This window comes from Thunnus maccoyii, chromosome 10 (assembly GCF_910596095.1).
Source record: "Thunnus maccoyii chromosome 10, fThuMac1.1, whole genome shotgun sequence".
Classification (NCBI taxonomy): domain Eukaryota; kingdom Metazoa; phylum Chordata; class Actinopteri; order Scombriformes; family Scombridae; genus Thunnus; species Thunnus maccoyii.
The window spans coordinates 21,506,599-21,518,815 of record NC_056542.1 but is presented as its reverse complement, the minus strand read 5'-3'; the positions used below and the strand labels follow the sequence as shown (position 1 = coordinate 21,518,815).

General features: G+C 40.4%; 1 protein-coding gene across 2 annotated transcripts; it reads left to right on the top strand.

The window, feature by feature from the left end:
- Nucleotides 1-502: 502 nt before the first annotated feature.
- Nucleotides 503-11,797, top strand: mboat1 (membrane bound O-acyltransferase domain containing 1). Of its 2 annotated transcripts, XM_042425195.1 has the most exons (13): nt 503-1,024; nt 1,472-1,617; nt 2,094-2,171; nt 3,944-4,039; nt 6,577-6,632; nt 7,082-7,136; nt 8,319-8,511; nt 8,961-9,153; nt 9,251-9,354; nt 9,508-9,572; nt 9,681-9,813; nt 10,162-10,313; nt 10,821-11,797. In XM_042425195.1, the coding sequence occupies exons 1-13, from the start codon at nt 935-937 to the stop codon at nt 11,002-11,004; spliced, it is 1,545 nt and encodes a 514-aa protein (XP_042281129.1). In that variant the 5' UTR covers nt 503-934; the 3' UTR covers nt 11,005-11,797. The 2 variants fall into 2 exon arrangements, with proteins under 2 accessions (XP_042281129.1, XP_042281130.1); XM_042425196.1 differs by lacking the exon at nt 503-1,024 and having other exon boundaries at nt 1,526-1,617; nt 1,828-2,171.
- Nucleotides 11,798-12,217: the final 420 nt, after the last annotated feature.

Genomic DNA, 12,217 nt, shown 5'->3' with positions numbered 1-12,217 from the left:
AAGCGACAAACTGATTTGTCACTGACAATAAGGATCCATGTGGCACCTTGTCACTACTTTAATTAGTGATACTGCAAGCACACCACCGAGCATCATTGATGATGATGATGATGGTCTCTGAATGACCCTCAAACACTTGCTTTTCATATTTTCCTGATCTTTTTAAACTTTTAATTTTTTGCTAACAGTCACAAACTAAACTCAAATTTGAAACAGGGGCGGGGAAATATGGTGACTGGTCCCACCTTGTCAACTCATGTTGCGTCAAGTTTAACATACAGCCTGAAGAACACCGGAAGTACGTGAGGTGGCTTTCATACGTTAGACTTCATTAAAGTGTCTTAAATGTACCAGACAAGACACACTCACGTTTATCTGCACATATAGTGTTTACATTGCGGTTTATTTGGTTTAAAAAAAAAAATCACAAGATAGCCTAGTGGCACATTTGAAAAGAAGTAAAAATACACAATCAAAATGTATGTGATAGACCAATTATTACCTGTAAGTAAAAGGTGTCTTTAGTGGCATGTCTGCAAGGAAACAAGACCGTAGAACAGGTTTCTCATTACAGAGAGTACATATCGTAATTTGCTTTCTGTTTGTAGTACACTATAAAACCTCCATTTGCATGTTCCTGAACTTGACTTTTATTTGAAGACTTGACAGGAAGTGCTGATCATTCCCATCATTCTGTGTCTGTCAGACTTAACTGGTACCGAGAGGAAGAGGAGGAGGAGGAGGAGGAGGAGGGAGAGCTGGAGAGTGCATTGCTTGGTCTCAACACTCCTGGTTTGACTTGTCACGGGACCTTTCGGACAAACAATGTATATCAGTCACACAAAATAGTAACCATTTAGCTTTAAAAAAAAAAAAAAAAGAGGAAAAAGACAACCGGGAGCATTGAGGCGTCGCGACAGGAAAACTACGCAGGATGGGCGAGCGGGCGGACACTGCGTTTAAAACCACTGGATCCAAGTGGCTGCTGCCAGTCAGTGAATACCTGGGCTTTCCTCTTGACCAGGTAGGAACATCCAGAGGAATTAAAGAGCATTTTCCCAAGTTCTGTTTGTCTCCCGAATAGCTGTCCCCATCATGAATGTTTAGTCTGTCAACTAACATCATGTCACTTGTTAGAGAGACATGCAGTGATTCCTCAAAAGTCACCAACACCCACATTTTAGCTCATAATTGTAATGGTAAAAAACGCTGTGGATGTTTTTTTTTCTCTCCAAAATGGCATGAGACTGAAGATGTCAAATTTTAAAAAAAATCAGGCTTAATTTAGAATATCAAGCTTTTGTTAGTCTATCCCTATAGAATTGATATTATATACTACTGAGGATGATGAAGCAAGCCATTATAACCTTACCACACTGTCACAAATAGCCCCTGCTATAGTATCAGGAGTTTGCGGGATATTTTGAACACCTGTAAACCACCATCCTAAAAATCTATCTCTCCCACACAGGTGAATTTTTTGACATGCCAACTGTTTGCCATGGTTGCTGCCTTCTGGTTTCGTCTCTACCTCAGTCCTAGCCATGCCAATCCCCTGGTCAGGCACGCTGTGGCCACTCTCCTCGGCATTACCTTTCTCATCTTCTGCTTTGGATGGTACTGTATGATACTGTCGCCACACAGTGCTCCATTCATTTTCTCTCATGAGAGGCTAAACCTCTTCGTATTACTTCATTGAGCCAATTTAAATTGATTGCCAACATGTTTTCAGTGAATATACTGTACGTGGCGGGTAACTATCTTCAATAGTTGACAGCTGAGCAGTTTTGCCCTCATCGGTTATCGGTCTAACTTTCTAACACATAGATGGGGCTGATGCAGGGCCCAGTGCAGAATGTAGCAGTCTATAATCACAAGAGGATAATCAGGCAGTAGACAATAAGAATGAACAGAAAGGAGATAAGTAAGGAGGTGAGTAAACAGGTTTCAGGGTAAACATGTCTAGGTGATACTGACACATACGGCATAAGGTTACACATCCTTTGTAAATAAAGAACACTGTATTATTCACATATTAGTATTGTGACATATTTTCTGATGGTGTGCACGTGTGTGTGTGTCCTCTTCTGCAGGTACTCAGCTCACATCCTGACTGTGGTGGTTGTAAACTACTTAATCATCATAAACGCTGATATAAACTATGTACACAGGTCAGTGTTGGTCTTCATACCTTAAAAGGAAATCCGCATCGGAGTCTGGGAAATGGTTATGTTATGGACACAATTTTTTTGAAATGCTGGAGTGCTGAAATGTGCTAAAATTTGTGCCAATTAAACATATTAAATATTTTGTGGAATCAAATGGATTCCTTATTGCTGTTTTCTGGTCAATCAGTGCCCCTTTGCCACATGTCTTGAATGGAAAGGTATGAAGAATCCTTACTATGCAGGTATGACATGTGTCACAGCACGGTTGGTTTGGTTATGGATAGACACAATTCTTTTGTACTCCATAATCAATAAGTTGCTACATGTGTCATTTCTAGACCAGACTGACCTGTCTGTCTGTCATCAAGCTGACAAGTGGATAACAGAGCTACTGCAACAGCTGCTTATCATTTCCATGATAGTGGTGTTCTTCAGTTCTTGTTACTTTTGTCTTCAAGTAAAACTTGTCAGACAAGCTCAGCCCAGAAACTCTTAACGTCATAGGCATGTGTTTGCTGGACAAAGACCACTGGGTCTCGTGAGTTCAGTGCAAATGGCACTGGAGTGGGCAGATAGTCTAGACAATGGTAACGATATTGACACTTTATTTGTCTTACTGAGTCCATTTTTGGACGTTTAAACCAAAATCTTTCTTGTTGTTCACAGCTTTGAAATGTCCCATTCATCCTCTCCCTGCCACACATTCCAACACAAACTGCAGTGCAATGCACCCCGCCCCATTATCTCCCCTTTAAATGTGTCCTGGACTAAAATACTGTTGTTGAAAGCATGGAAATAGCATAAAACACGTCAGGTGAAAGGCAGCCTGACACACTAGCTGGACCAGTCTGTTAGATCAATGGTGACTGTAGGACTGTTGTTGTGTTTGCGTGCATTTTTGAAGTTCCTGTCTTTGCAGCTATTGTTAGAATGTATTTCTGTGGGTTCATAACATAAATGTTCATATTTGGTTGTTTGTTTTGCTAGCTTGTATCAGGGCAAACAAACCGGCTCAAGTATGTGATGGTAGTTTCTTTCTCTTTATGAATGGAGCAGTATAATGAGGTTTGATTGGTTGCTCTGGTATTCACGTGTAAAGGGATTACCTGCAGGGAAGGAAGAAAAACAGTGTCAACCGTGTCCTAGCTTAAATACACATACACATCACACACTTCTGCATCACTGGCACACAGTCAGAAGAGGTAACTCTGAATGAATCAAGGTAAAGTGAGGACACTTTAGTGCACACTCACATCAGCACATCAGTATGTGACATCTAAGATTCTGTTGTGATAATCTTAATGTTAAATCTTTTTTCTGAGTTGCTATACTTATGAACACTTTGTTCATTTGAGCTTGAACCAGCTACTTTAGATAGCAGGTCATGATGTCAAATAATAATATGTAGAGAAAGCAGACGAAGATCTCCAAAACTATGCCAAAATCCCCCTGCTGTAGATGTTCTATCAGCACAAAAATGTCAGAAATGTGATACAAACTGTGTATCTGTGTGTTTGGCAAAAAAGCGCTTCAAGTTCCATAATGCAAATACCATTCATAAACATCGATGCCAGAGATGTGATCGTTTCCATGACCGGTAGTATAAGATTATACTGTGAAATAATTTAATCAACCAAGACATTAAAAGCTGCTTAGTAAATGACCAATATATATGTCAGCCCTACTCAGGAGTATTTACAGGTATTGTGACTGTCACCACAACATCTTAATTGTCTTTCGTCTGATATTGTTTTTGCTCATTCCTCAACATACAGGTATTCCATGGTGACGGCTATGGGCTACCTGACAGTGTGCCAAGTGAGCAGAGTCTTCATCTTTAACTATGGAATACTGTCCACTGACTTCTCTGGGTGAGGTTGCCTCAACTCCTGTACTCTCTCTCTTTGCCACACCTTTTTGGTGATAGCATATTAGTCATTTAGAGCAGTTCTGATGTTATCACTTTTCAAACAGTTTGGTATCTGCTTGCACAGTTACCAGTGCCACGGCCCTGTGTAAATACAACACCACTGATTAAAAAGCGGCAGTGTATGGATTGCTCAGAGTTGACTTTGTCTAGCCAGGTAGAGTTAAGGTAGTCGCTGCCTCCTGGCAACTGTGACTTTGTTGTGTTACAAACAAGGCGGCTTCTAAAGGAGGAGGCAGTATACTCTTTGTTTGAAGTGTTTCTTTTCATTACATTACATACTCACATGGATCATAAAAACGTGGCGAAAGCAGAACTGGGAAAAAGGAAAAACATGAGGGGATTTCCTCTTACAGAAGATAGGCAGCGACTGTTATTGCTCATTATTTCATAAATGAAAGATTGCAACATAATGACAGTATTTTGAAATCAAAACTCTGCATCCAAAGCTGGTAATTGTTTTCATATTATCTCCTTGTAGGGTGTAGAAACCTGCCAGGATTTACAAAGAAACAGACAGATATGTAACTGAACATGGAGGTTCCAACACATATGCTTTGTCAGGATAATGCCCGAGGTAGTACCAGTGGTTTTACTGGAAATATTCATGGCAGATAAAGTGGGAAATAGCGTGTTCTGTGTGCAATTGTGCTCCTAAAGGTGACTGTAGACTTTGCTGGTATTCAGCAGCTTTTTTGCACAGTCCTGGTGTGGATGGATTTGCTGGCAGCCTCACTTGCACTCCGCGTGACTTTCGTGATGAGCAGCCAGGACTATGAGTCAGCTTTTGGTAGGGTCATATATTGAATTAGAGATCCAGGTTCTTTAAGCTTTTTAGATTGGACAGATAAATGATTGTGAATCACAGGAGATGGTGTTCATATGTGTAACTATATTTACGCTACTTACCCAGAATTGAATGAAATAATCAGGTCAAGCAAAGACTCTGTGATTTAGTTTGTTTTTTTCTGGCATAACATCCATTTATGTGGGCGATTTTCTGGTTTTCCACTTTTGTGTTCCCTGATATCCTGTGTCACTTTCCCTCTAAGAAGATGTCAAACACTCATCTAGAGTCTGTATTCTGTGCTGCTGTTTTTTTTCTGAGAACATTTCCATGAGCTGATCTTTTCTCAATGTGTGCAAGGCAGCAGAATTGAAATCGAACTGGGTCAAAATCTTGTGTGCTGTGCTAACTTTACATGGAAAAACAGAGTCTGTAGGCTACAGCGGTGGCGTGTTTCACATATTGGCTGGCACCCTGAAAATGTTTCTCTAAAGCCAACTGCCAACTCTCATTGAACTGGCACTGCCAGCCACACGGCCAGCCCCTCTCTGCCTCGGTTTTCCATGCTGTGCACACAATGCAGCCCACTCACACACAGGAACCAGTGTGTGAGTGTGAGAGAGTGTGAGAGAGTGTGAGAGAGAGTGAGAGAGAGAGAGAGAGAGAGAGAGATGGAGTTTATGTGTGCTTGTGTGCCTTTGTGCACACATGCTCACATTCTTGGGACAGAGAGGTCTCTATCTGTGAATTAAACTAGAGGAGGGGGTGTGAAACTGGTCTGTTCAAACTTACTGTACAGGACCTTCATACCCTCAACTGTCGCCTCACTTCCAGTACTTACTGGTATCTGCAATGGCTACTTCCCAGTAGAAAACTGAAACTGAACTGGAAAACGTGTGGCTTATAGGAAACCTAACACAAACAGGACTTATTGTACATATTTTGCATGTTGAACCAGTGTACTCTTTACACCACGTTCTAATGTTATATATTGTGTGTTGTTCTGGATAACAATGTCTGAAGCGCCAAGGTTAAAAGTACAAGTTAAATTTACTGTTTATTGCATCGTAAATAAGTGAAAAAAACTAGAGTATTTAATGGAGCAACTTAAGAAGATGATTTTCTCTTGAACACTGCAAGCTTGAAAAGATGAAGATCTTGTTGTACTGGTTTCAAGGAGATATAATAGCGAGTGAAAATCTGGGGATTTGAATGAATTTCATTGGATTAATAAGTGACCTGACTTGACACCAGTGGAAAAGAATGAAGGGATTCACAGGGGAAGATAAATTCTGTTGTCTCACACAGAGATTCAGTAGGCGTTTGCTCAGGACGTGGCTTGTTTCATGTATAATGAGTGACTGGAAAGCTCTCTCTTTCACTAAAACAAAATCCTGATCAAACATGCTGCTCGCCCAGCTGTCATGGTCATGGAGTTTTAAAACATTACACTAGTCGCTATACTATAAACTGTACTAGCTGATGCTACCAATTTCTGGGGAACAGTATTATGTGAGTTAGAATTATGACACTTGTTTATGTATATTAAAAGTATTTGTTCTTAGGTACTTACTGTATGTTTATTTACTCACCTCAGAATCTCTGTATCTAACATTATTCAGCAGCAGTGGATATCAGCTTTTTCCCTTCAAACTTGTACAGTTGAATTAAGCAATAACATCTTTTCTGCTCAGGCCCTTGATGATAGTAACCCAGAAGATCACCACGTTGGCTTTCCAGCTCCATGACGGTAAGACAGTGGAGTGGATGCACACACACACACACACACACACACACACACACACACACACACACACACACACACACGTATACTGTACACGCTCAAATGCACACAGATATTGACACGCCTTTGATAGTGAAGGCAATTACTCAACGTTTAAGAGTGACCTTTTACACAGTAGACATGTTGACTTTTCATAGTAGGGAAAGCACAGGTGTTACTAATAACATTTACGATGGCTCTGTTCAAGCGTCCCAGTATGTCAGCATGGACAATACCACGACCTTGAAACTGAAGCAGCTAAATGGAATTCAGCCATCATTAATTTTATTATTTACACCTGTGCTTTTCCTACTGTATCATGTCAAAACATCTTACATGAAAAAGGTGTAAATCAGATTGTGAAATAGTGAAAACTCCCAAACAAAGTTACTGATGATTTAAACCTCTTTTTTCAGGTATGTGTAAGAAGGAAGAAAATCTGTCGCCGGAACAGAAGTTCATGGCTATAAAGTAAGTTTTAACCTCAGAAATGGCAGACTAATGACTTCTTTTTGACAATCTTTTTTTTTATACAGTGGTTATTATATGTGGCTGTGTGAGACATCAGGGGATAGACGATTTGGAGACAAGGCAATGCACTGAGCTCTTAGATGTGATTTCTCCCCCTTTTCCCCACTGAAGTTAGCTGACTCTCTTCTTGGTATCTGGACCCAATGATTCTGTCAAAGTATGGATGCACACAAGGTTGCATCTGAATTACCACCTTATTTAAAGAATAAATTATTCTGTCTTTTCCTGTAGCCACGAAGGACAATGACAAGGAGGTGCAACCATGGTGAATAGCTTGTTCATGTAAAAAGCATGCTGGGAACTTAGAAAATAGGCATCATTTTGCATGGAAAATATTACATTTTTATGCATGTGAATAGATTTAAACCACATTCATCAGTGAACCATGCATGCCATTCCAAAATCATTTTGGAATGTATCCCAATGATAAGAATCCCGCAGCTCTACATTTGGTGATACGTTTGATATTTTACTTAAAGAGTCCTGTGTTCCTGGTGCGGTTGGGAATCATTAACATTTTATTGATCCCGATTCCGATTGTGCTTTTTTCGTCTTCTTATCATATTTTTTGAATCAGAAAATAAACTGTAAACATTGTACACATGCTTTCATGTATGTGTAAACAGCAATGTAGACAGAAGTGCAATTGGTTAAAACTTTGTTTAAAAGAATCAATAAGCATGTTGAAAGAAATATTATTTTAATTATTCACTGGTTGTTCAGTATTTGGAACTGGCTACAATTCGTTACTGGTTCTTGATACCCAATACTAGTTTAAATATCCAAGGAACCCAATCAAAAGCTAATAACGTTTCATATTGTACTGATGTGAGATTTTGTAAAGTCACTTTTTTTGTCATTCACAAAATGTGCACTTTTATGTAAGCTAAGCTTTTCATTGGCCTCACAGTGATATAGCAGAGGTTTACTATACTTGACTCTTGATGATGATGATGTTAAAAATAATATAGCATGCTTTTCTCCAACTTTTCCCATGCAACATAAATGAGAACATGTAACAGCGCTGTTGCATTTCACCTGAAGTCATCTCCCTTGTCACGCTACAAACCAATGAGTTCTCTTCTTTGTTTTCAATTATTTTTCCTTTTGTACTTTTTGCAGCGTGAGGCCGTCTCTCATTGAGTACCTGAGTTACAATCTCAATTTCCTGAGTGTCTTGGTGGGACCATGCAGTAACTATAAGGACTACATAGACTTCATAGAGGGCAGACACATTAGCAGGAGGCTCAGGCAGCACTCTGGGACGTGTAATGGGCAGAATGGCTATGATAAGGCTCCAGACCTGTCACCTCTGGTAAGTTCCTCGATCCATTCCTGGCTCCCTCTTCTGATTTTACATCTAGAAATTTAATATGCTCTTGCCAATAGGAACAGGATTAAATTCATATGCACAAACCAGAGTCTGGTTTCTGTATTTCTATTTTTTATTTCTGTTATCATTATTTGAAGCCAAAGAATAGCACAGAAAAAACAATTTGTTTGAAAGAGTTGATATAAGAAATCCTTATAACAACGTATCATGTCGTCATTAACAGACGTTATTAATGTCTCAACTTTCTCATTTTCAAATATCACAATAAATATGTAGCCATTGACATGTTAAACATCTTCACACACCCACAGTGGCTCTGTCAGTATTTTTTTCATTCTTGTTCCAAAATATGACTCCATTTTCTGTCTTAACTCAAGCTCACCTGGACCAGTTGTGAATGTGTGTTTCAGTCACATCCATTGTCTCTGCAGAACGCTGTCTGTCAAAAGCTGCTGGTCTGCTGTGGCTGTATGCTGTTCTTCCTCACTGTGACCCGGGCCTTGCCGATAGCGTACAATGTGGACCCCCACTTTGTCAGCCACGCCCCCTTCCTCACCAGGCTCACCTATGCTTTCTTCTCCATACAAGCAGCAAGGCCCAAATTCTACTTCGCCTGGACATTAGGTGAGCAATGTGTGTGTGTTTCAGCTTCGCAAAACACAAGCTGAAATTTTATCGCCATGTAAGTCATGTTTTGTTTTTTTTTCCTCTGTGTTGTCAGCTGATGCTGTCAACAACGCTGCAGGTTATGGTTTCTTAGGGATAGATGAAAATGGAAAACCATCCTGGGATCTCATCTGCAACCTCAACATCTTGGGGATTGAGGTAACCACAATGTTTCACATAATTAAAAAGAAGAACGTAGTCTTTCAGTACTGTGTTCAAATTCATATGTGTGGGTCAGAGTCTTTCAATTATTTAAGATTTGAGCACACAGTTACCATTAGGTGGTCATGGTTGTATATTTATCTTTTTCAGACAGCAACCAGTTTCAAGACATTCATAGACAACTGGAATATTCGAACAGGAATTTGGCTCAAAACGTAAGTGCTGCAAGTGTGAACTTTATGTACACGCTCAGAAAATCCCATCTACTTTCCATTTATTCTACAGATTATTTTGAACATGCTCATTTCCTGTCCCCTCTTCAGCGTGTGTTATGACCGAGCCCCCAGGCACCGGTTGGCCTTTACCTTTATCCTGTCTGCCCTGTGGCACGGTGTTTATCCAGGGTACTATTTCACCTTCATCACCGCCATCCCTATCACCATGGCGGCACGAGCTGTGAGTACTGTTCCTCCACTGGAAATTCAAATTAACACTAAATTAATAAGAACAAATTAAATACAGTGGTACTGTAGGGCTTATGGGTTTGTTAAAACCTAAAACAATATTTTTTTTTAAGTACTGTCCTCACCTAAATTTATGGAGTGAAACACAAGATATACTGGTGAGAAAAGTTATGTTCCAAGGATGGATATTTAGTTTGAGTATTTTGAATAAGATTTTCTTATTTTTGGAACAGAAACGAGAAGTTCTGGTTTCACTTTGCCTCTCTATTGGGTTAGTTAAACATAAACAACTAAGCTCAAACAAACCCTCTCTGTATTTTCATCTCTCTTTGTCCACAAGGTACGGAAGTCTGTCCGCCACTGCTTCCTGGGCTCCAGAGGCTTGAAACTGAGTTACGACATCTTAACTTGGGCAGCCACTCAACTGGCCATCTGCTACACTGTCATGCCCTTTCTACTTCTGGCAGTAGAACCCACTATGACTTATTACAGGTATATTGAGCCTGCCTTTAACACTTCTTGTCCTCTTCAATGAAAAGTAAGAACCAGTTACATTTTGGCAGAGCACAGGATGTATTGCCTTAATTTTGTCTGTAGTTTGAAGGTTAAGTAGTATTTAGTAGTATTTCTGAGAATCCACTCTACTAGCTGTGAAATCGTCATGCTTAAAATTTCCTCTGCTGCAAAATTCAAATCTAAATGGTTAAAAATATAGAGAGTAGTAATGTATTTGCAGGCTTTTAGTGGCATAAATGGTACATTAGGAGCCACTATGCCAACAGTGCCATTTCTATCTGCTGATGTCTTTTTTAATGGGTGAAGCAAAGTGGAGTTTAGCCCCAGAATTCTCTCATTTTTTATGTTTTATGTTTTAACGTGATATTTTGTGATCTGCTTTTTTGTCGTTGTTTTTATGTAGCATCATCCTTCTGACATCAACATCTCTATTTACATTACATAGCTGACAAAGTTACAAAATTGCCCTCCTCTCTTTCCTAGGTCCATGTACTTCCACGTGCACATCATCAGCATTCTGGCTGCGATCGCCCTGCATCGGAAACACAAACCCAAGGAACTCTCTGCCACCAGTAAAACATTTTCCTCCGCCTCCTCCTCCCTCTCGTCTTCGTGCTCACCCCAGTGCCAGCCTGTTCACTCCAACAACAATGACAAAGTAGAGTGAAAATCCCCTCTTTACGCTTGTTTTTTTTTTTTTTTACCAGGCTCTCAGTCCATGGTGTTCTCTCAAAGACAAATGAATAATCCCTAAAAGGCATTCAGCAACTAAAAATGGGAAAACATGTTATTTATTTTCAGGACAATACAGAGTATGGTACAGTTTGATACAGGATATGGACCTATTGCATTGGATGTACATGGGATAAGACTTTCTGCCATATTGCAAAATCAAGACAATACAAACATAAGCTCAGCAGGCAGACTGGAAAGAGACACATTAGCTGAGGCAACGTCTCTGGTGCCACCACTCCCGGGACGCTTGCCGCTTTCCTCCACAGGAAGGACACTCTCCTCCGCTTTCCCCCCTTTTCATTCCCATCTCAACCCCGACGTACCCACTCCAACAACAATGCTACAGTGTGAGGACAGAAAGGAGGCACACTCTCTCTCCTGTCCTCTATCTGCTCTGTCCTGCCGAAATGGTGGGATCTAAGCCAGCACAGCGGGAGAGCAGCGCATAAACAGAGGGACACGCAGGGTCACAACACACACACACACACACACACACACGCACAAAAAGACACTAGGAGACAAATTATGCACATACTTTCTCTTAGACACGCTCATACTTTGTCACACTCTGATGGCACACAAAGGCTGCCCTTGTGTGGCCACAACAAAAGAGCATGGCAAGAGGAGGGAGAGCCCATGTACCCGCTGCACCCACTGTGCCCAGAGGATGCTAAATATATATATATATATATATATACGTGTGTGTGTGTGTGTGTGTGTGTGTGTGTGTGTGTGTGTGTGTGTGTGTGTGTGTGTGTGAGAGAGAGAGAGAGAGAAAGAGATTACCCACTGTTACATCCCACCAATCTGTGGACTTTGTTGTGACAAAACTGTGGACTTGTGTAGGTATTTCCCCCGCTGTTAGATTTTACTGGCCGGGTGGAAACCCACTTGAAATACCAATTAGACCATGCAGCTCTCAAAGTGTCCGCTGAAACCAATACTAATGAAGTCTTCAAATGAAGGACTGCAGCTCCTCCAGGTGAGGAGATATGACCATTAACAGATGAATACTTTATTATAGTTACTATGGATGGATCCTTGGCTTTACTGTATGAGCATGAATTGATGTTAACAGTTGAAAAGCAAAAGGAAATGATTTCCAATAATTTAAGGAGCGTAATCATTCCACTTTCCCCAAGAAA